The sequence below is a fragment of the Heterocephalus glaber genome, unplaced genomic scaffold, assembly GCF_053883595.1.
Source record: "Heterocephalus glaber isolate CG9 unplaced genomic scaffold, H.glaber_assembly_v1.0 deba00001666, whole genome shotgun sequence".
Classification (NCBI taxonomy): Eukaryota; Metazoa; Chordata; class Mammalia; order Rodentia; family Bathyergidae; genus Heterocephalus; species Heterocephalus glaber.
This window is the reverse complement of record NW_028258406.1, coordinates 19,448,408-19,472,381: the sequence shown is the minus strand read 5'-3', so window position 1 is coordinate 19,472,381 and position 23,974 is coordinate 19,448,408. Positions and strand designations below refer to the sequence as shown.

Sequence of the window (23,974 nt, the reverse complement as noted above, 5' to 3'; positions counted from 1 at the left end):
TATGTAGTTGAAATCATACAGTATATAGCCTTTTCAGATTGATTTTTTCACTTGGTAATACACATTTAAGCTTCCTCCATATCTTTTCATGGCTTAACTCTTTTTAGAGCTGAATAATATTTTATTGTCTGAGTATACTACAGTTTTTTATCCATTGACCTTCTGAAAGACATCATGGTTACTTTTGAGTTTATGATGAGTTTTGCCAATTATTTATAAAGTTGCTATAACACCCAGGTGCAGGTTTTTGTGTAGACATAAATTTTCAACTCCTTTGGTACAGTTGCTAAAGTGTGTGGTTGAATTATGTTTAGTTCTACAAAAAACTTCCAAACCATCTTCCAAAGTGACTGGACCATTTTGCATTTTCATCAGTGTTCTGAAACAACCCAGTACTGATTTATGACAACCTGCTCCAAGATGCTGAGACCAAAGAAAGAGGCAGACCTATGACTGCACAGAGTTCAATGTGGTGGTGGGGTATTGACAAAAATATGATCTCTGACAGCAGCAAGACCAGTTGTTGGATCCTTGCAATTTGGATCAGGATGAGGGGCATATATATTAGAACAAAAGTGACTTCATCCAAACCAGAATGTATCTGGTATATCTCAAGCTAATATCAAACAATCAAGCACATTCCTGGCCCCAGGCTCTGGTTATAAATCTCCACATATCTCTCTAGTGGTTTTATTTATAGTTTGTTGGGAAAATATGCAGGCAAAACTGACTAGGGTTACTTGCGGGTAATCATGGTGGTTATGACTTAGATGCCTGCTGTTATATTAAGCTGAATCCATATAACCAGCAGTGAATGATAGTTCTTACTCCATGTCCTTGCCAATATTTGATGTCACTGTTCTGGACTTTTGGCCATTCTAATAGGTGTATAGTATCGTTGTTTGGGGTTAACTTTTCTACTGGGCTATAAAATCCTAACAGTTTCTGCAAGCTAAACTCTCATCTTACAGGGCTATACATTGTTATTCCTTCTATCCATTATGTATTATTAATTTTTTAAAAAGAACTGTTAACAACCAATGGAATTCCTTATCTTCCCTGCTAACTCACTGCTACCTCAGCTAGCTCATGACTTAAATTCTCCTGTTTAAAATACTGGCGTTATGATACGCTATTTTCCAGAATCCAGTCAGCCTCTGGGTTTTAGGAATGCTGTCACTCAGTGATGAAAGGGAGAGCTAATGTGACTTTGTGGGTTGAGCAAGCCATTGTCACAGCCTATCTGCATCAAGGCTGAGGAGGCAGCCCCTTCTCTGGGACCCCGAGACCAACTCATCCATGATTGTCTATGAAACTACCACCCAAACCAACTTCAGCATTTTTGTTCCTTTTCATTTATCTTGGAATAAGGGAAGAGGGCAGTGGTGGGGTGAGCATGGAAGACATTTCTGTAGCGGAATCTTGTAATGATGGCTCAAAATGTTGTCTAATCGCTGGAATCACCTGAGGAACTTTAAATGCTCTTTGGGACCAGAGATTCTGATGCTGTTGATCTAGTTTCTAGAGTAATACTTCTAAAATTTTAATGAGCATATGAACCCCCTAGGGATCTTGTTAAAATGCAGATTCTAAGTAGGTCTGGAATGGGCCCTGAACATTTGCATGCTAGCAATTCTAGGAGATGTTAATGTCATGCTGGTCTAATGACTCATATTCTGTAGCAAGAACCTGTAGTCCAGGTTCTCAGACCATCAACATCAGCATCAGAAGGAAGTAATTTGATAGAAATGAAAATTCTTGGGTCCTACCCCATACCTAGAACTATAAATCTGATATTCTGGGGTAAAACAGTCTAATTTAACTTATCTTCCATGATTCTGATGAAGGCTGAAGTTTGAGAACCACTGACCTATGGAGCCAGGGTAGGGAATAAAATGCCCCAGAAACAGGCACTGGTAGCCACTAAGGACAAAGTAGTGGACTATTGTGGAAGTAAAACAGGAACAAAGAAAGATAAGGTTTAGCTCTGTTTTATGTTCAAATTAGGAGCAGGCCTAATTGTCACAATGAAAAAAATTTGGGAGGGACAGATGCCAGGGATCAGACTCAGGGCTTCATACATGTTAGGCAAACTGTTGCTGAGCTACATCCTTAGCTCCTGAAGCTTTTAAGACTTGTTATAACTGAAACTTCCACGCATTCACTTTTTTATTTGTCTTTTTGAAACAGGATCTCACTATGCAGCCCCAGCTGGCCTCAAACAAATGATCCTCCTGCCTCAGCCTCACAAGTGCCTGGATTGAAGCCATATACCACCACACTCAGCTGCTTTAAAAAAAACCCCAAAAAACCAGCTCATTTTATCCCCTTATCATTTTCCAGTAGTAGAAATTCATAGAGCATTTTAGACTCGTACATTCACTGCAAAGATGAGATAAGGGAGAGGTGAAGCAGTGGCCCTTTCCTCAGGGGCCAGCCTGGGTCTGGGAAGGCATGGGTGATGCCAGAGATGCCAGGTGGGAGATGCCAAAGCATGTGGTGCTGGGTGAAGATGGGGGGAGGGTGCTGGCACTGGAAAGTGCTGAAGCTGCTCTTTACCTAGTGTCCTAGACTCAGGTCAGGGCGAATGATGAGTCTCAGCTGGTCTCCTCGTCCCAGCCTCCGGGCACCTTCTATGTCTGTTTTGTAGGATGCAGCTCCCTATTACATCTGTACCCTCTCCTTCTTTGCAGAGCCCCTTTCTCCATGCTGTGTCACACTGGTCTTATGGTATTTGTGCTGTCCAGTAGCTTAGAAGGAAAGCCCCAGTCATCTGATCACTTGCCTGTCTCCATCTCTTGGGGTAAAGACCCTGTCCCCTCACTTGCAGTCATTTGAGTTCAGTGCACATTATCTACCTGAAAAGAGGCAGAGTGGAATAAATCATGGCCCCTGTCCTTAGAGAGCATGTTACAGCCAGTGGAACCAGCCGCCTATGGGGAAGAACCGCACAGACCATTGCCCCGGCTCTCCACACTTAGCTCTCCCTCTCTGGCTGACATTTTTTCACCCTTATCACACTGGTGTCCCATATTCTTTAAAAGGTGTGTGCTGGGCTGGAGTTTTAGCTCAGTGGTTCCAGCGCCTGCCTTGAAAGTGCAAGGTCCCAAGTTCGATCCCCGGTAGCCCCCCCCCCGCCCCCGCAAAGTGCGTGTTAAGGCTGGAGTGTAACTCAGTTGTAGGGTACTTGCCTGAGAGTTTGATCTCCAATGAAAAAAAATAACTTAGTGAGGGACCAATGAATGAGTGGTTGGCCACCAAGTGTTCCTGTAGTGCTCAATGAGGACAAATGTTCTTCCACTCTCAGAAGGGAAATGCTGATTTTGAAGGCTACTCAGAGTTGAGCAGTGTTCTGTAATGTGCAAAATTCAGGATTTGTAGAAAGTAAGCTTACAAATAAAATTTAATCTCATCAATTTTAAGTAAAGCTACTTTTTGTTGTCGAGGTTTTTTTTGTTTTGTTTTGTTTCTGCACTGAGTGTTGAACCCAGGCTGAGCTATACCTCCAGCCCTTGGAAAAATTTGTATTTTAAATTTTGACCCAAGTCACTAATCTTGACTAAGTCCCTAAGTTGCTGTGACTGGACTCAGTCTTGTGATCCTCCTGTCCTCAACCTCCCAGAGTGCTGGGATTATAGATGAACCACCATGTCTGGTATAAAACCCTAGATACGTGCAACCACTTATATACAACACTTCTATACACTGGCAAATGTTTTTATAACATCAACAGCAAGGGTCAGCAGAAAGCATGTTCAGATTTAAAACATCATTTATACACAGCTCATTTGTATGCCTATGAGCCTGGCACAGGGACTCCTTGGATGTAGAAAGTATAGAACCAAATTGCCTTGAACATTTTCTTCAAAAGTGGAAAGAGGAGAAGCCTACAGAAAAGAGGAGAAGCCCAATATTCTGTCCTTGTATCTCATATAAGTGCTTTTGTTAATCTGTGAGCTGAATCTGTGGTTTGTCTAGGTGATACAATTACATATTTCAAATAAAAATGCTATTAAAGCATTGATTGATTTTGACACTGCAGCATGGACTAATTTTTCCAGTGTAGTTCATCCTACACATCTGACACCTGGCAATTACTTGGTAAATATTCGCCACATGAATGAATGAAATGCAAACCCTCACCCATGTTTGGCAGCTCACCTAATGTGACAAAAACCCTGTGGCCTGAAGAAGGGAAAGGGGCTCAGAGAGAGGTTGCTGAATGTCAGCACATGTCTCTGTCAGGGGCCAGCAGATCGTAGCCTCCAGGAAGCACCCAGGGAGGAGAGGAATGCTCAGGACTGAAAACCACAGCTGGTTTGGAATGACTTGGCCACTCTAGGTCTTCCCAGGACCCTCCTTATACTGTATCCTGAGTGGTCAGTGCAAGATCAGGCCACCCAGTTGGGGAAGAGAACAATTATAGATCTCAAAAGAACTTTTCAAACATTTGTGACCATGATCCACAATAAGAATACATTTTATTTTGTGAACCAAGAAAGACACCAACAAATATATAATTGAAACAAAAGTTTCACAACACAATAATTACCCTCACTACATGTGGCATGTTGATATTCTATTCTATTCTTGTTCATTCTATTCCATTAAAGAAAGAGTGACACATTTCACTGATTTCACAGTACAATAACGGGCTAAGACCATACTGGGACCCTGAAGGGACAATGGGCTTCAGACTCTCCATCTCAGGGGTCCTGCTGCAAAGGGAAGGATGACCCTCCCCACAACCACACCTGGGAACATGCTTTGGTCCCAGAAAAGTATAAAATAAATCCCTGTTTTCTAGAATCTGAATAAGAGCTCAAAGGAGAAGTCTTGGCCTCTATATTTACAGTATTCTACAATGATCATTAAGGTTCTCTGCTGTGACCTTTCTTAGGACAGAGGCTGCTGCAGACTTCTGACTGTTCTAGAGAGGGCTTCCCAGGCAGCTCCAGCACATCCTGACTTAATGCCACCACTCAGAGAAAAGGCAGCAGCACAAGGCTGCCCCTCCACCAGGAGAATTCCCATATCAATCCTTCCCAGTAGTGCTCCTCATTCCCTGAGGTTTCAATGACTGTTCCTGGGGAGGGAGCTGGGGAATTGCTTCTATGATAAAATAAGGAAATCCCGAGTGAAACAACAACTTATACTGTGACTTGGGAAGAGGGGTAGAAGGGTACCCAATGTGATGTTTTTCTGCCACGTTTGACCACAGAGCCCTTTTGAAATATAATTCCTGAAAATCTGCAGTACATGATTTAGGCAATGCTTCCCCAAGTGACTGCTGTCTGCTGCTTCACTGTCTGTGAGCAGAGGTAGGCTAGAGCCACCTTCACTCCTGCACATGTGGAGGATGGGCCAGAGAGTTAGGATGCTTTGCCTGTATTTGGCTAATAGAACAAAAAAGCAGTAGAACTTTGTTGCCACGTCAAGAAGTACCTGATTGTTTATGTATTCATCACTTGTAGTTTTAACTATTCAAAAGAAACATAGTGCTCTGTGACATGAAGTAATTTAGAAACTTGCTGAGGCTGTCCAGACTGCGCGTGAGAAGTGGAGTCACCAAGTCAGCGAGCAACATAGGCTAACTCTCCAGTTTGCAATCTCATTGTGATCTTACTTTTGGTTTTTTGGTTTTTTTTGGTACCGGGGATCGAACTCTGGACCTTGTGCTTCCGAGGCGGGTGCTGGAACCACTGAGCTAAATCCCCAGCCCATGACCTTATTTCTGTTTTTCACTGTACCTCTGGTGAAGTTGTATTTTATAGCATTTGAAACTTTTCTGTTATTTGTGATATTTTCTGGTATTGTAGATCTGTTATCTGGTATTTGTGGACCTTCATAAAGATCTCACAGCAAATTCTTCATAAATGTCAACAATATACTACCATTAGGTTTGAACTTTATCCCTCTGAAAACCAGAAAAGGGCTTTAAATACAATTGAGCAAGTTGTGCCCTGCCCACCCCCAGAAAGCAGAATTCATACAGACTATGCTGTGAATGAGGCCCTTTGGAGTTGTGTGACACAGCAGCATCCCTATGAAAACATGTTTAGGTTTTATATTACAAAAGATAACACAAAGTAACAGTTGGTCAGAATGTCCAATCCATTCTCTTTCATTCCATGGACTCCTGTGTTTTTCATTAATTGTGGCATCTCAGTGTGGGTGTGCATGACAATCTTAAAGTCTAGATTCACATGGAGTCCCCTGAGTTCCTGGTTTGGAAATCTAACACTCAGTTCCATCACTAGTAAGAGAGGAATAATAATACTCAACCCAGCAGGCTGAGGAAAGGTAAGGCAGTAAAGCTCTTTACAAAGTCATCAGGAGTCATCTCAGAAGGCCAACTTCTGCTACAGCTCTCTGCCCTGGGGCTTTAAGTCCAAGTTTGCTATTTCAAGGCCAATTGAAACAGAAAAACCCCACAGGAAATCTCAGGAAGAAGTAGGTTGCAATAGTTCTTTTTTTTTTTGTATTAAATTCTTTTATTGGTACATTGTAGGTATACAACACAATTACATTTCTCATTGGGAATTGTACCTTTATATAATGCAACTTGGTAAGTTGCAATAGTTCTATCCACTGTAGTTCTTAAAGAAGATATTGTGCCTTAACATTATGATTTACTCCCAATCTGGAGAGTGTGGGACCCCTGAACACTGAAGCCTATCTTCAAAATTTTTCTTACTTGCTACTAAAAGTTTTTGCTGCCCTACATAGGCATTAAATAATTCCTTGGATCCAGTTTCTCATTATCTTGGTTCCTTGTGTGTGCATCACTGTATTTATATCTCAAACATAAAAACAAAATACACCCCTGATCTAGGAGGCAATGTCTCTCTGTATCACTTAACTATAAAATGAGCAGTCATATTCCAAAAAAGGAAGAGAATGAATGAAGAACTACAAACCTTTCCAGAGCAAATTTTGTGGCATTTCATGATGCTAAAGTGAATGTAGATACATGAAAGAGAGACTAGAATGATTGGAGTAGTTACATTTCATACCTTGGTTAAAAAAAAATCTTGTTGACAATTTCTTAACCAACTTGCAAAATTGTAACCACTCTCCAGTCTTCTTAACAGCATCCACCCCTCACTTGCACTTATGTCTGTACAGATCTGTTGTCCCCAGAATCCCAGAACTGGCTTTGCTGGGCTGGTTAGGCCATTGTCTTTGAGTTAGTCATTGTCTCTGTGTAGCCAGCACTGTCTTCTCCAGTGTCCTGCTTAGGATCCTCCCGGCTTGGAGGAGAGAATCCTCTCAGCTTGGATGGTCTTGTGAGCAGCAGTTTACAGGCAGCTGCTCTATACTTCTTGGAAATGAGGTTGTAGAGGATAGGGTTGATGGATGCACTGAGATAGAAAAGTTGCAGAGCAACAATGTTAAAGTACTGAGAGAAGTACATCATTCGGGTGTCTTCCGTGTTTATGTAAATGATTCTGCCAATGTGGAAAGGCAACCAGCAAGCTATAAATGCCAGAACCACGACTACTGCAAAAACAAGACAGGTGCCATAATTAGCAAAAGCACTCAAAATCAAATAAGGATCCCTCCAAGAAACCATCTGCAGTAACAGCAAAATAAATTAGAACTTGTACCTAGCAAGATCCCCGTGCCAAAAACCAAAACCAAACAAACAAACAATCCAGTTGGTTAACTGCATCAATATTTATTTAAACCTGCCTGCATGTTAGGCTCATATCTGTGTTCTCAAGTCTGGCTACAAACCAGAAAGGCAACTGCTGTTTTGGCAAGCTTGCTTCCACAAACCCACTTCAGAGACATGTTCTTTGCTCTTTGTTGGAAAGAATTCTGCAACAGGTCTACACAATCTTTGATTTTTTTGATATGGGCATGGTTCACTTTAGCCTTCAGGATAACTTAACATTCAATAAAATCTTAAGCTTACTGCAATCTACCCTGTTTTCTCAAGGGTACTGAGTAATCCACAGCAGTAGCATCTGACAGAGGCAATAGGATCAAGAGCCCTGAGCGGCTTCGGAAAATCACTGCTGTTCACTAGACCACCGCTTATCTCACTTTCTGGGATACCCAGGTGTTCCCCAGAAGGTGGTGCCTCGGTTCTCAAACTTAATTCTTTCCACGATTCTGGTCTAAAACAGAATTAACTGGACAAGAACCGAATCACATTCAATGGTTAGGTTCAATGTTGACCTTATTTGATTCGGTTCTCGTCCAGTTTGTTTTGCCACCAGAATCGTGGAAAGAATTAAGTTCGTGAACCTAGTACTGGGAGACAGGGTATAGCTTTCTTTGGAGACCGGATGTAGAACCGAGGGCCAGTAGAGTTTCCCTGGCCCCGCTGGCGGTGCAGACCTCGGGCTGCTGTGTTTGGAACAGAGAGGTCAGCACTTACTCAGGACGCGGACGGTCTGCCGATGGTCCTTTTCCCGTCCCAAGGCAGCCGGGCCTTGCAGCAGACCCCGGGTCTTCCACAGCTCCCGCCCAGCGAGCCCGTAGAGGATGCTGAGGCACAGGAAAGGTAGGAAAAAGTAGGCAGTGGTGACCCACAGCATGATGCGCAGCGCACTCAGCTGCGCGCGACTCGGCCGGCACTCGCGGCTGAACAGCGCTGCGGCCTCGGGCCCGGAAGGCGGGGACGGCGGCGCTCCAGGTGACAGAGTAACCTGCTCAGTCCTGTTAAATTCTGGCAGCTCGTAGATGCCTGGGTCCTGCTGGAGGCACCACCAGAAAGAAGAAGGGCCCCGCGGAGAGCAGCGCCGCCGCCCAGAGCGCAGCGATGAGCACAGGGACGCGGCTCCGGGTGACGAGGACGCAGGCCCGCAGCGGGCGGCAGATGGCCAAGTAACGCTCGACGCTGAGAGCCGTCATGTGCACCAGCGTGGCGGAGGTGCAGCCCTCGCCCAAGTAGAGCGACAGGCGACAGAGCAGAGACCCGAACACCCAGGGCCGCGAGCGCCAGAGGCGGTACAGGTCGAAAGGGAGTCCGAGCAGGATGAACAGGTCGGACACGGCCATGCTGGCCAGGTACAGGTTGGTGGTGGTCCTCATGTCCTGGTAACGTCCGATGAGCAGTACAGTCACCATGTTGCCAGTCACCCCGACTGCGAACAGGCCCAGGCACACGGTAGTCACCGGCACCAGGGACCCTAGCGGGAAGGCTGAGCAGCGGCCTTCGTCGCACGGTGGCAGTTCTGCCCACGGCGGTTCCCGAGCACCTTCCTGGCCGTCGCTGCAGTTCCAGGGGCTGCCCATGGGAACTAGCGGCCCAGCAGGCGTGTCCGGCCCGATGGCAGAACGCGGTGGCGCGGGGGCCCAGGCGAGCCCTTTTGCGCACAGCCAAGCCCTGCCTCTGAGAGGTTCGGGAGCCGCAGATCAGAGCTGGGGCAGAAGCTGCAGGGAGCTGGGAGCAGCAGCACGAAGTCTCCACCCCTGGCCTCGGCTCGCCTGGCTCCTAGGCCTTCCCAGTCCCTTTGTATTCCAGGGCGCTTCTCTGGCTACCAGCTGGCACACCTCACCGGGCGGCGATTGCAGTGCACGAGCCCTGCCCCGTCCTGGGTAGCAGTTTCTGAATCCCAGAGAAGCTGGTTCCTTGGACCCAGCGCAGTGCGGGTGTTTTTGTCAGCCAGGTACACAGGGGACTTTGTGAGGAATCTTGGGTGCTGGCTGTGTCCTGGAGGTTTGGAAATGCTCTCAATGACTACCAGGAAGGAAATAGTACAATCCTAAATAGTAGAACAGTCTAGATCAGAGTTTAGAGTCCTTCCCAGATCTGGTCTTGGCTCCACAGGAGTTGCAATGTGACCCTGGACCAGTGCTAACCTCACCCAGCCCACTTTGCAAGTGGTAGTGGAGGAGGTTGACTAATTTCAAGGGTCTCTGAAATCTACAAATATGAACATGTTTACTCACCATAAAGAACTAGACTTAAATGTTATGTCTTACACGTGCCATATGCTGTTTTTATCTACAGAATGTTTTATAAACCAGGCTATTTGCCAACACCTGAAAGAATGAAAATTTAGGAAAAGGATGAAAACTGGTGTTTGGGTCAGTCCTTATGGTCTTGATGACAATGGCTGACATGCAGTGCTTAGGTTGTGGTTGGCCCTGTGTTTTCCCTTTACTCCTATGCCCTGAGCAGCTCCTTTCCTGTGGACAAAGTGGGTCTCTCTTTAGAGCAAGCAGGTAGCCTGGGACACGGAAGGTGGCTGGTCTGATCCCAGAGCCTGCAGGCCTGATGTCTCACCAGTGTCCAGTTCCACCTCCTCAGTCTGTCTCTGCTTCCATCATCCTCGCTGAAACTTCCCATATTGCTCTTCTACCAAGTCCTGTATCTCTGTGTGAATAAACTCATGTCTAGTGATTTTTTTTTCATCCATCTTTTTGTGGCTTAAAATTTCAGCCTTCTTGCCTGGCGTGATGGCACATGCCTGTAATCCTAGCACTTGGGAAGCTGAGGCAAGAGGATCACTGTGAGTTTGAGGCCAGTCTGTGCTACATAGTGAGACCCTGTCTCAAAAAAATAAAACCAAAAATATATATTTTTAAAGCTTTTATCTCCAAGTTCCCTTTTTACTTCTTTTGAACCTGAAACCTGCCTTCACACTAGAAACATGCTTCTGTTGAGTTCTCTGTCTCTTGCAGGAACCATGGCTTGGTGGGGGTTCCTGTCATCCCCACCCCCATCACTATTTTTAGCCACCCTAAAGCCTAGCTTCATCGCGCCACAGTCTACAGGCCCTCCCAGTCACTCACCCTTGTTCCCTGAGGACGAGGTGCCTCGCTGTCTCTCACAAGTACACACCCACTAACGTGCATCTTGCCTTGGCCTTTTGGGTTGTTGGCCTCCTTCTATCAAGAATCATGCCCTGGATCCTATCTGTAAGCCACTCTGGTAGATGCAGCTTATTCCTTACTATCAAGTGGGAGCACTCTGTATTGACTGCAGTCATCCCTACTTCTCACCCCATCCCCACTCTTTTGAGCTCACTTTTACTTGTGCCTTCCCTCCTATAATCCTTCACCGGATGGAGTCCTCCAGTCAGTCACTCCTACCTTTTTGTCTGTCCCTCACCTGCCTCGTGTCTTCATTTCCCTTCATTTGCCAGCCTAAATTCCATGAGCTGTCATGTTCACCCCCAGGCAGTCATGCTCAGCTCCCTTGCCCTGCTCTCTGTTGTCAATTCTGTCTACCCAAGGAGGGCACTGGCATAAGTGGCTAAGTGGAATTCTCTGCCCACTCCATGCAGGATTCTACTTAGCTGTTGAGTTGTTTCACTAGAGCCTGGTGACTCCTGCCATCTAAATACCCTACTTCCTCCCCATCCCCACTCCTGTCGTGTGCCCTCCTCTCTCCGTAAATACCAACAATTCCTTCCCCTCCTCCCTCTAGGACTGTGTGCCTGTTTTTCTGGAAAAACAAAAAAAAGAAGCAATCAGAAGGCAATTTCTAAACTTCTTACTACCATGCATACACTCCCTCATTTTCCCTCCTGGACAGATGAATGAATTGGTGGTGCTTGTATCTGGAGTCAGCTCAGCCCCTTAGGCACTCTATTTACCTTGGAAGGAATCATTCTATTAATTCCCTCTCTCATCTATCATCAACATTTCCTCCCTTCTGGATCATTTCTGTGATTTCAGCAAAACTGTATTTAGAGTTTCACTGTATTCACTGTAGAGTATCTACTGTCTCTACTTTTTCTCTTTTCTTTCCTTTCCTCCTCCCCTTAGTCAGAGAAAATGTAATTTCTTCATTTATAGTTGATATGATTTTCTCTGAGCTCTCAGCTGTTAGGCAGCAAGAGAAAATGATCTAGCCCGAGTACAGCACAGTCCAGTTGATTAATGTCACAGACCCTCTAGGTAGGGTTCAGTTTTTTCATGGGGTCTTTCCCTTAGGTGACCCAGGTATGTGGGGATAGGGGCCCAGGTGCTTTAATGTCTTTGTGCAGCCAGAATAGGGACAAGTGCTTAAGTCTGTGCTGGCTCCTAGGGTGCCTGGGATGCCAGTTGCTAGATTCCAGTTCCATGTTCCCTTCCTGCCTAGTCACCAGCTGCTCTGCTATCTTCTGTGGCAAATGTACTATGACTTGTGAATGTGTGGTCCTTTCCTTTGATTCAGGGGAATTCTTGGCTTGCATAGGTTATAGATCCCTGAGTCTGTTTCATTTCTTCCATTATGCCCCATGGCTTGATGGGCTACTCCAGCCTCTGCCTAGTGCCTCTCCTGTCCTGGTGCATCTTCAAGGTCTCTAGTCAGCACCCCTGCCAGCTGAATCCTGTCCACTGCCTATTCTGCATCACACATCTGCCATTCAGGTATCCCCTTTCTCTGTTGTATTTCCCCTTCACAGCTTATTACCAATACACTATTTAATTTTCTCAGCTATTTTATTATCTGTCTCTTCATCTCCCAATATCATTTGCACCAGAAGGCAGGGCTTTTTAATCTATTGTGTTCATTGTTCTTTCCCTGGTGCCTGAATTAGTACCTGGCTCAAAATGAGAATTTGATAAATATTTATCTCTGGGAATGAATAAGCCTCTACAGAAGCAAGGGCCTTTATTTTCATGATTTCCAGTATGGAGAACAGTGCTCTGATTGCATCGGGTATGCAGTAAGAGTTCACTGATAATCCACTTTAAGATAAAGCACGGTAAAGAGATGGATGCATAGCAGGTTTTTTGGATACCATTGTGAAAGTGAGGTTTAAGCAAGACTTGGCTCTTACAGTGCAGCTGAGCCTTTATTATTGGCTTGTCATCTCATGTTTTAGAAAGATATGGGGCAAGGCATCTAAAAACTGACCAAATTGGTTTTCTACTTTTTTAGTTCTCTAGCTTTTCACCAGCTTTCTGACTTCATAGTTCATCTAATGAGAGGGAGTTCTCAGTGGACCCGGAATGGTGTGTACCTCTCCTGTGGTGATCATGTGGGGACAGGAGTGAGTCCAGGTCTGGCTTGGATATGGCCCTGTCCCTGGAAGAGGTTGGTGTCATTAATAGGCCTTTGGCCCCTGGCTGGAGGCCTCACAAGTTGGCCCTTGGCAGGGTGGGAATGTCCTGGATTAAAAATGAAGCTGTGTGTAAACTGCTCTTCCAAATACTTGCATGTTTCACCTCATTTAATCTTTAACTGTTATGGGGGGGGAATCCTCTTGATATCTCCATATTATAGACAAGATCAAAGCTTAGAGAAGTTATCCAGTTATTCTAGGTCACTGGGGTAGCCAGTAATTATGGGGAGTGCTGTCCAGTCCAGTTCCAGACTGCACAGGCATAACCACTGTGCTGTGTGGCCTCTTGCTGTGTGGACCATAGCACTATCAGCTGCATGGATGCTAAGAAAAGCATCTTCCAGAAATTTTGTAGACAAATGGGAGGACAGGGAAAGCTTTGAGGAGCTTTAGGGTATGTCACTCACACGCAGGTGCAGTTTCTGTTGAAACTTATAAAAACTGTAGGTTTTATTCGCTTTTCTCACAGAAGGGCCAATATATAAGGCAGTGATTGAAAAGTGAGTACCTACAGCAAATGACACACATTTCTTTTTTTCTTTTCTTCTTCAGTAATTCAATAATTTATTCCTCTAAAAAAGTGTGTTAAAGTACATAGCTCTCATCCACAAGGATATATGAATGACATGTAATATGGAGGCTTTTTATTATTGTTTCTTTTTATCAGTCTTTTAGTGTTCTGTACCAGCACTATACTGTAGTTTCTTTTAGTGAACTTCACATATTTTTGTATTTTTCCAATTGTTTGCTATATATAAAAGAAATTCACTGTAAAATGTTGGAAGGAAAAAAAGAAACAAAAGAAATTCTGAATTTCCCAGCAATGTACAACTTTTAGATCTAAAAAAGGTTCTGAAATACACATATACAAGTGTGCTGGAAAATCTCACCCTTTTCCTCTCTCTACTTTCCCTTCTTAGTTCGAACCATGGTAAGAGTTCTAATTTCTGCAGAATTTCCAATTAAAAAAAGTAACTTCTCACTCTGTTGCAAATCCAGGGCTTGTACATTTCAGATTAATTCAGTAAAAACTCACAATTAAAATAATGCATATTTAAGGGAAATATTATGTAGATTTTTTCACACAGAAGTATGCAATATTTAAAAAAAAATCTATTGCCATTCATTTACTTTTGCACAAAAAATGTATAAATATGTACTAGTTGTTCTTAAAACTTAAATGAAAAACACCAGATGAAAACTACCTTTTGGTGCCTTAAAAAAGGGGATTGAACTCAGGACCTTGCACTTGCAAGGCAGATGCGGTGCCACTGAGCTACATTCCTGGCCCCTAAAAATATTTTTTTACAGTTTTTGTTTTGCGGTGTGTGTGTGTGTGTGTGTGTGTGTGTGTGTGTGTGTGTGTATGTTTTTGTTTTGTGTGTATGTATGTGTATATATATATATATATTTTTTTTTTTTTTTTTTTTTTTTTCTGTTTGAATGGGGTTTCTAGGGAAGAAAAGGCTCCTGCATTAAAACCAGTTCAGTTTTTTTGTGTGTGTTTTGGGGTTTTTTTGGTACCAGGGATCAAACTCAGGTCCTTCCGCTTGAGAAGAAGGTGGCGGAACCACTGAGCTAAATCCCTGGCCCAAAACCAGCACATTTTAAAAAAAATGAAAAAGAAAACAAAAATAAAAACAAAAGTTCTGATGAATTCCAGGAAAAAAAATAACATCAAAATGGTAAACAATTACAAATATCTAATTTACAATTTGTATTCTCACCAAGATAATTTTATACAAGTTTACAATCTGCATCATTTTATGCTCTTCAAAAGGCTTTGAGAATTTTTCTTTCTGATTAAGAAATATTTTAAATATTTTAAAAATCAATTTTACACTGTCCACATTAGATATAAATGGTTTGATACATCTAATTTTTGTAACTTATTCTTTGCTAAAGTCGACCCCTCTCCTCTACAATTGGTTGTGCAGAGAAAATTTTCCATTTACAAGTGATTTCTCTGCTTTCACATTCCCACCACACAACTTTTAAAATATATATATTTTAAATATTAGATCATTTCAAGAAAAACTTTTACAAAGTTATATCAATTATTCATATCTTTTTAAAAAGTTTATTTATTTATTTTGTACTGGGGATCGAACTTGGGTCCTTGCACTTGTGAGGCTGGTGGCAGAACCACTGAGCTAAATCCCTGGCCCTAATTATTCATATTTTTTAATAACCAGGACATGAAAGTCTCTTGGAAGAACTTTAAAATTTGCATGACTTTCTTCTCAGTTGACAAGAGCTCAACATTTGGCGGTCCATGCCCACCCGCCTCAGACAGCAACACACAGCAACCCAAGGTTAGAAACAAGGTCTCAAAGACTACCTTCTGAGCCTAGAATGAGGAGTCACAAAATACTTGTTATCCATGAATGCATTAAAAAGGCATTTTTTTAAAAAGAAAAAGTCCTACCATGAAAGCTCAACTTCAAGTACTAGTTTAATGGTTAAGTTGTAGTATTTCTTTGAAATAGTATTTCTATGGTTAGAAAAAAATTTACCATATTTATAACTTGATTTTCTGAACAAAAACTTTTGATTGTGATATGTACATGATGAGTCCCTTTTGTTCTAATGAGAGCAGACACCTGGTTTTCAATAAATATTCACTAGAAACTTATTTCCATTGTGACTACAGAATACTGATTTAAGGCTCTAGGCTGAGCTTGACTGTCTTCAGTAAAAGTGTTACCCTTGATGAATGCTGGCTACATGGCATAACATAACTTTTATTTATTTTCCAGTACTGGGGATTGCATCCAGTGCCTTCTCGATGAGCCACATCCTCACACCCATCCCATTTTTGTTTTTTTGGGATAGGGTCTTGTTATGTGCTTCAGGCTGGCCTTGAATTCACTGTGTAGCTCAGTCTTGGCCTTGAACTTGGTGACAATCCTCCTGCCTCAGGCTCCCAGGTGTTGAGATCACAGGTGTGTGCCATCACACCCAGGATGATAGAATTTTCTTAACAAAACTTACTGTTGGGTGGTTTTAAATATATTACCTTTTAGGCATGATCTCCCCAATTTGTTTTCACTCCTTTCCCATCTTCTAGGGCAGAGAATGTAGTAAAAAAATCCTGTAGTTGCGCTGGGGGATTTAGCTCAGTGGCAAGTGCAAAATCCCAAGTTTGATCCCTGGTACCCAAAAAAAAAAAAAACAGAAAAAGATTCCTATAGTTGATCTGAGTTTGGTTACTGCTACTGTACCTAGTCCTCAAGAGTTAAAAAAATTAAAGTCACAAAAACCATACAACAACTTCAATAAAATGAAGCTGTCTCCAGACCTGTATCTTCACACAGGTATGAAATCAACCAATGCACTCATGCCCACCTGAATGTAAGCACCAGGAGATGGAAAGCCCAGTATGAAATCGTGTAGAGCTGGTTCTTATTTGTAAAAGGTCTCCAGTTAAGGAGTTCTGGTAACCTGCAGGCCATATACCAATAACTAGAGGATTTCATCCAAAGGGTTAGGCTGACCCCATCTTTAACAGAGGCTGAGAACACAAACTCTTGTGCAAAAGGACACTGAGAAAAGAACACACATTTCTTAGCCTTTTTTCCCTCTTTAGTGCTAGGGATCAAACCCAAGGCCTTGCACATAAGCCTGCACTTTACCACTGAGTCACACTCCTAGCCTACATTTCCTAACATTTTGGACTAACCCTTTATATTTGGGAAACTTCATATAAAGCTCTAGAGTTTCAGCGTGTTCTGCAAAACGGGAAGATGTTGGAGGTCTAGGCCATATTCCCCAAAGGCTGCCATCCAGGTTTCTCTGCACAGCAGGGACACATGGCAGAGCAAATTCAAGCAACTTTTCTAGGCCCAGATTTTTTACACATTTGGCTATTTCTTTAGCAACTTTCTGTTGGTCACGGGTTCTCCTGAGAAAAAGGCTCAGTATGACAAAGATTAGTGAGCCCCCTGTGAAGGTGGATGACAAGAGTACAGGTTTTATCCTACTAAAAATGAATATTCTTACTGCCCAGCAGCTGCCACTGGTAAATGGAAACTGAAAGGTACTTTCTTTTTTCATCCCAGAAATAGTGAGGGACAAAGTTAGTACTTATGATTGGGCTAGCCAAATCCCTTAAGAGCTATCAAGCATATTTTGACATTTAGTTGTCAACCAGGCTCTTGCAGACTGAAAGGGGTGGGGATACATAGGGAGGTGATGGAGTTTTTGTTTTGGCACTAGGGATACGAACTCAGGACCTTGCGGATGTGAGGCAGGCATGGGAACCACTGAGCTAAATTCCCAGCGCCTTGGTGATGGAGTTTGAAAGGAAGTGAGAAGTTAGCCTGTCTCTTAGCAAAGTGAGCTTAATGACTAGGTTGGTTTTACTGACTTGATGTTGCCCAGAATTTTCCAGTCTTAAGTGATCTGTGTACTATATTGGTTTTTAGGTATGTTTTACATTCTTTTTAAAAGTCGAAATAAAATTCAACCAATTGAAATAAAACCCTATACCCATTGAGCATTTACTCCCCATTTCCTCCCCCTCCACCCAAGGCAATCATTAACTTTGTCTCTATGGTTTTACTTGTGTATTTCATTTAAATGGATTCATACAATATATGACCTGTGTCTGGCTTCTTTCACTTAGCATTTTTTTCTTTTTTTTAGATTCATCTGCATCTGTGCTATTTTTTTGAGCACATCAGTTTGTCTCATCTGGGGGTAAGAGAGGTACTTTCATTCTTGGATGGATATTTAAAAGGATGGTTTATTCCTAGGGCTCAGTCTGGGCTCAAATGGAAGTCAAAGTAGCAGACGAAATTAAAAATGAAAGCAATTTGGTTTGTCATTTAGTTCAATACCCCACACCAAATTCTTTTCTGAGTTCCTTCGGTTCAGGCCTGTGGGTTATTTTGGATATGGCGAAGTGCTTAGCACAATGCCTAGCATACAGGTAGTAGTCAATAAAAGTTCTCATAAATGCAATACTAATTTAATTTCCTTCTTAGAACTGAGGACTTTTGGGGACAGAAGAGGATAGTGGTTAAGTATAAGTGCACTAGACCAACATTCAATTCCAATCCCTGCTCAATCATTTATTAGCCATTTGATCTTTGGGAGACAGCTTGACTGCTCTGTACTCTAGTATACACATAATAAAGCCAGTAAGAGTATTACACGAGATAATGGATGTTAAGCAGTGAACACAAAGCCTAGGATACATTAAGTGGTCAAGAGATACTCACCATCATGATTATCAGTCACATGGCTTCAGTGACTCATTCAGTTTGTCTAGTCTTGAAGCCCTTTTTATATAAAATTTGTTTCCAGTCTATAGAAAAAGAGGTGATAGGTGCAAACCTGTAGGTATTATGTCCTTCTCAAAGCTGGACTCTTCCTTAGCTGCTTTTGTGGAGTGATGGTCCTACATCCAACATACCTCTCCTTCCCTTGTCTAACATTTTAAACTTTATCATGTGGTAGTTGCATGGTGTGGCAATTAGAGATCCACTTGGATTTTAAAAGCAATGAATCCCCAAGAGGAGGTCCATGGGATAGAAAGTTTGAGGGAAGATGAATGAGAGGGAAGGTTGAACTTTTTGGTGGAAGGCAGACCTGGCAGTACTGTACTAAAAAAAGGAAGGCTTTTGGACCGGAGGTAGGAGAAAGAAGGTGCTAGGTAATGGGTGAGGAATGCAGGAAAGGAAGGAGAGGTCAAGGGTTTTCTTCTCATTGAGAAAACTTCTTTATTTAGGGATTGGGTCTCCTATATTGCCCAGGCTGACCCTGAACTCCTGAGGTCCTCCTGCCTCAGTCTCCTGAATAGCTTGGACTAGAGGCATGTGACACCATCCCCAGCTTTTCCTTCCCAATGAAAAGTTTAGTTCAGACTCATTTTATTCTTTATGTATGTAAAGCAAGATGTTTAATGAATTGCACAAAATGAAGTACTAGGATAAAACTTCTAATTTCATTCTTTGGTCTACTGTGCTCTATCTTATATAATGAATATGGGTCCTCTTAGGTTGAAAATTTGGACACTACTGGGAAAATTGTTTTAAGCCCACTGGAAGAGGGGAGACCTTATTTCATTTTCTCAATGAAGCAGCAAATAATGAAATGTATATGAATACAATAAACATATCTCAAAAAAGAATGATACAACTTTTATTTTCCATGGATTTTAAAGATACTTTTGCTACATAGTTTATGTATTCTTATTATAATTTTCATTTGTAAGAAGCTCAACCTTATACAATTTTAAGGTGGTATGTTTGGTAGTGTATCTATAATCTTTAAAAAGTTTAGAGTTTTTGGAATGTACAGTATATGAGGTAAAATCAAGATTACATTAAAAATTGTTTTCCTCCCCTGCATTAATTTTGCAGTGAGGCTCAAATGGCAAGTACACAATTAAATGACATTTACTATCAAAAATAGGAGTTCATTTGAATTACTATGAAAAACATAAGCCACTGTAACTTGCCACAGTGGTACATTTTACCATTTTAGACATTCAACTATATAGAAATCTCTGGGCTCTTACACTCAAACTCGTTTGTTCTGCCAAATGTGGCATTTTTAAGAAGTTTCTAGAAAACAATCCCAATTGTTTTGGGGAAAGATTATCACCCTATACATAAGAGATTAAATTTAAATAATGTAAACATACAGTATATTATAGTGACAGATCATTCTTACCACTCGGAAAGGCCAAGTTTATCTGTTTCTTTTTTGAACAAAGGTTAATGATTTTTTTTTCTACAGCACAGATCATTTGACATAAAACAATTACAATACATGCCCATTCTATTATAAGGGAAATTCTTCAGAGATCTTCAAAGCACAAAACATACGTTCCTTTTTTCAAAGACGGACTGAAGTGCTTAGTAATCACTAAAATGCTAATCTCAGCAACTAAAAATTAGTGATCCACTATTCTAAAATTCAAATAATAAATTAAAAAAGCTAGTTACAGGTGTTTTACAGGTAATAGATGTGATAAAACAAGAATTGCAGATAGTTTCATTACTAACTATTATTACTGGCAGTCATCAACATCTAGGCAAGATGTACAATGTGATACTTGACAAAAATTCAATCTGATCATCCAGTAACTCACAAATGCAAATTCACAAAACATAAATGAATTATGCAATTGCAAAGTGCTCTAATGCAACATTAACCACATGCAATCAACAATTTGGAACAGTATCCAAACAGACATTATACATTAAACATTAGTTTTTCAAGAAAGAAAGCAGCTTGAAGTTTATTGGTGCAAATTAATTTTGTCTTCAGATTTGGTGCCCCAAACAAAAAGGTTAGGTATGATTATGAATTCTGTTGGTGATGGCAGTAGTTATGGGAGCAGCAGCAAAACTTATGGGAGTCCTTCAAAATTAGCCTACACCAGAGGGATGGAGTGTATATATATATTCTACACTTCTACACTTGTATGGGTAGTTTATATATATGCCATGTAAGTAGGTGTATGCCCTTATACAAATACTCATAGTTCAAAAACTCACAAAACAGAAGCCAAATAATTTTGAAATTCAGAGTGTGTTATGATTAAGTTTTAAAAGCTATGATCTAAAAGTCCTGTTCTTTTCCATGTTCTCCAAACCTGAAGAGGTACTTTTTGAGTAAACATTAAAATATTTTTAGGCTGCATAAACTGCCTGTGCTTTCTTTAAGTGACTCATCTGTGAATTTATGAATATATACTTGTAATGAAGAACTCCACATTTATCAAACAAGAAGCTTCCTTTTTTCACACATATTCTTTCATCCAGTTTGTTTGCTAAGCCTCTCCAGTTATCTATCATAATCCCACTTACCAAATAATTAAGACAAATGAGGAGGTAGAAATACAGCACTAGATTGCTTTCACAGCATCAGACTTTAACATTTTTTTATAGCATGTTAGTGTAAATTCTGGTCATTCTGAAAATTTCAGTTGATAATAATTTTTTTAAAAAATCAGGTTATCACTGTTACACTCATGTTGTCTGGTCAAAATATCAGTTATAAATTGTTGCCTCTGAGAAAGTTTGTTCTACAAGAAGGCATGTCAAAAAACAGAAAAACAAAAAAAATAAAAAGCTCCAACCAAAACCAAAAAACCAAAAAACAAAAAAACCAAAAAAAACACCCCTCCCCAAATTGGTATTTCTGTGGCTTGCATTCTAATAAAGTGCCAGCCTCTCTACCTAACAATATGTATAAGCACTGAAAATGACAAAAATGATGTGCTATATAGTCTCAATGCCAGTGCTAAATACCACTGTTTTTGTAAAAGCAATATAGAAGTAATTTTAGTACATGACAAAATAAAATGTAATACAGTGTTAAAGTTATATTTTCACTTGATTACAAAGTACTGAATGATAAAGGCAATCAAAATGGAAAAGAAAGCAAACAGTACAAGGATGACAGCGGCACACTGCTCATCACTAAGGGTGCGCCGTGTCCGGGTGCTTTCCACAGTGTCTCTGTTGGTGCTGGCTGGCAGTTCTGTTCTCTGAGAGATGAAGAGCACTGTGGTGCTGTAGGGACCAACTAGGTCCAGGTGCCCCACAGGGTCTTGGCACTGGCGAATGGCACACACACGGAATCGATACTCACAGTTCAGCTGAAGGCTGGAATACCGGAATGAAGAGTCAGGACCTTTGTAAACCTGTTAAAAAATATTGGAAGAACTGTGTGTGAAAGGTGGACAGAAAATGTGTTACTAATGCCTAGTTTCTGAATTCTGATGTGACACTGAGTTTAATCCTCTTAATGACAATTAAGAAATACCTAATCATTAAAGTACCTGTCTGTCTGCTGCGTAAGGGTACAAATTTGAACAAGTCAGAATGCATGATTTATCCTCAGAGCTTTCCGGCATTTCCTTGCTTTCCAAAAATGTGAGAAGACACGGAGTTCTTATACAATTTTAAACATTTTGTTGAATGAAGCAACAAATAAGGCAATTTTTCTACAGCAAATCACTTGAGAAGATTTCAGATAGGAGAGATTGCTTAGAATTCAGAGACTAAGGTCTTTAGACCTAATTCTTCTTCCATGCCTTGGAAGAGAAATTTAAAGAATGGATTTCAACAGATTTTTAAAAAGGGAGTATGCTAGTGAATAGAAAGAGGTATACCAAAACTGGTCATCCTGGGATCCCAGCTCTGCTCTATCACTTCATACTCAGGTAATTTGAGATCAATTATCTCAGTAAAACAGGCATAACAATAGTTAACTTGTATGGTAATTTGAGGATGAGATGAACTAACACTTGTTAAAGTGCTTAGCACAGTGCCCAGCATACAGTGCAGGTTCGAATATGGAACTTACTATTCTCATTAATAAGCCCACTCCTCTCACTCTAAAAAAGAGAAAACCAAGGCTCACTTCCCAGTAGACTTCCTCCAGCTAGCTGATAGGGTACAAGTCAGATCAATAGATTCATGGGCTGGCATTCTTCCAAGCACTTTAGCTGGTTCAATTTTGTCTATTATAAATCTAAATTTTTACAAACTGGTTTGTTCCCAAAGAAGCAAACAAGATCTCTCATTTTGTGTCTCCACAGTCCAGCCTATAGTAGGTACCTAATAAAAGACCATTAAATTAGTGTACTGACTTTTAAGTCAAAATGTACATGCTCAGAAAATGTACAAAATAATTTTTATTGACAGAAGCCTCAGATGAAACTTACATAAAATGGCAAATATGTACTAGTTCTGAGGATGCAGATGAATGTTTCAGGGAGTAGGGATGTAGAGATGATCAATGTCAGCGATGGTAAAATAATTAACTTAAATCAAAGGTTGTATTAGAAAGGAGTATAAAATTATACAAATATAATGAAGCCAATTTAGTCAAAATAAATATGTATTTGTCTTCTATCTGTATATGCATATAACAAGTGATTTTAATTTTTATCTTTAAGTTTTATTTTCCATTATGTCTCCAAATGAGCACTGGTAATATTATGATTAAAGAAAACAAAACCAAAACCAAAACTAAAACAAACGTGAACCTTCAACAAATGGTAGAAGAGTGACAAATAAAGAGATCTGACAGAGAGAAGAAGAATACATTAATTATACTAGTTATAAATTTAGGTCTAATTTGAAAGGGGCTACTTTAGAAATGTGACATTAAAATAGTGTTTAAGGCATCCTGATCACAAGGCTGTATGGGCGACAGAAGGAAGTTCTAAGTTGTGTAATACAGTGGCTCTTGCTACACTTAAGGTTATGAGGTCCTAATATAGTTGTTATAGAGGTAGAAATGACTTCTGAATAAGATCTGGTAGGAAAAAAAGAAATAAAGATGATACTGATCATTTGCAGTCTTATTTTTGGTACCGGGGATCGAACTTGGGTCCTTGCGCTTGTGCAGCAGGCAGCGAAATCACTGAGCTAAATCCCCGGCCCATGATATTGATCACTGATGCCTATGATACTGATGAAGTTAGAAAGCTGGAAAGGAGAAAATGGGAGGGAAGATGATGAGATCAAAATTTTCAATTTTGTGTTTCAGATGTACGGTGGATATACAGGGAGATAGAGGTAGCTGGAGATACACAACTGAAGAAAACAGATGAAGTTGCTGGAGCCTATTTAAGGTTTATATACCTAGGAGAAACAAGCCTCAAGCTTGAGATGACCTGGGTTAAGTCTTAGAATGAGAAATAAGAATTAAAATGACCATGCCTACTCCCTTCCCCATTATATATTTGACATTAATTGAAAAAGGAAGACTAAAAATTATAAATTCATAGTTTTTGGTTCTTAGTATTATTCAGATAACACTAAGTATAATTAAAAGAGCTCATTTATTATGACTCAATTATCTATAGGTAGAATGAGGCAAATATCAATATAGATTTACAGTTAAGAGAATGGGAGGTAAGAAATTAGTATTTTTACTCTGCATTTTAAGAGACATGCAGATTAAGCTCATGAAATTTGTACACATCC

The 23,974-nt window shown here is 41.0% G+C and overlaps 2 protein-coding genes across 6 annotated transcripts in view; both read right to left on the bottom strand.

Annotated features, from left to right (window-relative positions):
* Positions 1-7,010: 7,010 nt before the first annotated feature.
* Mlnr (motilin receptor) lies at positions 7,011-9,369 on the bottom strand. The gene is given in 3 exon segments (XM_004844171.3): positions 7,011-7,503; positions 8,390-8,717; positions 8,719-9,369. Coding segments are annotated over 3 exon segments (1,191 nt in total). The 5' UTR covers positions 9,250-9,369; the 3' UTR covers positions 7,011-7,171.
* A 9,772-nt stretch (positions 9,370-19,141) lies between these two features.
* The window catches only part of Fndc3a (fibronectin type III domain containing 3A), a 190,252-nt gene continuing 185,419 nt past the window's right edge, over positions 19,142-23,974 (bottom strand). For all 5 annotated transcript variants that reach the window (XM_021257842.2, XM_087197348.1, XM_004844172.4 and 2 more), the window contains one exon: positions 19,142-21,678. In XM_021257842.2, the coding sequence (XP_021113501.1) occupies positions 21,364-21,678 (315 nt within the window). In that variant the 3' untranslated portion in view covers positions 19,142-21,363. The remainder of the gene's footprint in view (positions 21,679-23,974) is intronic.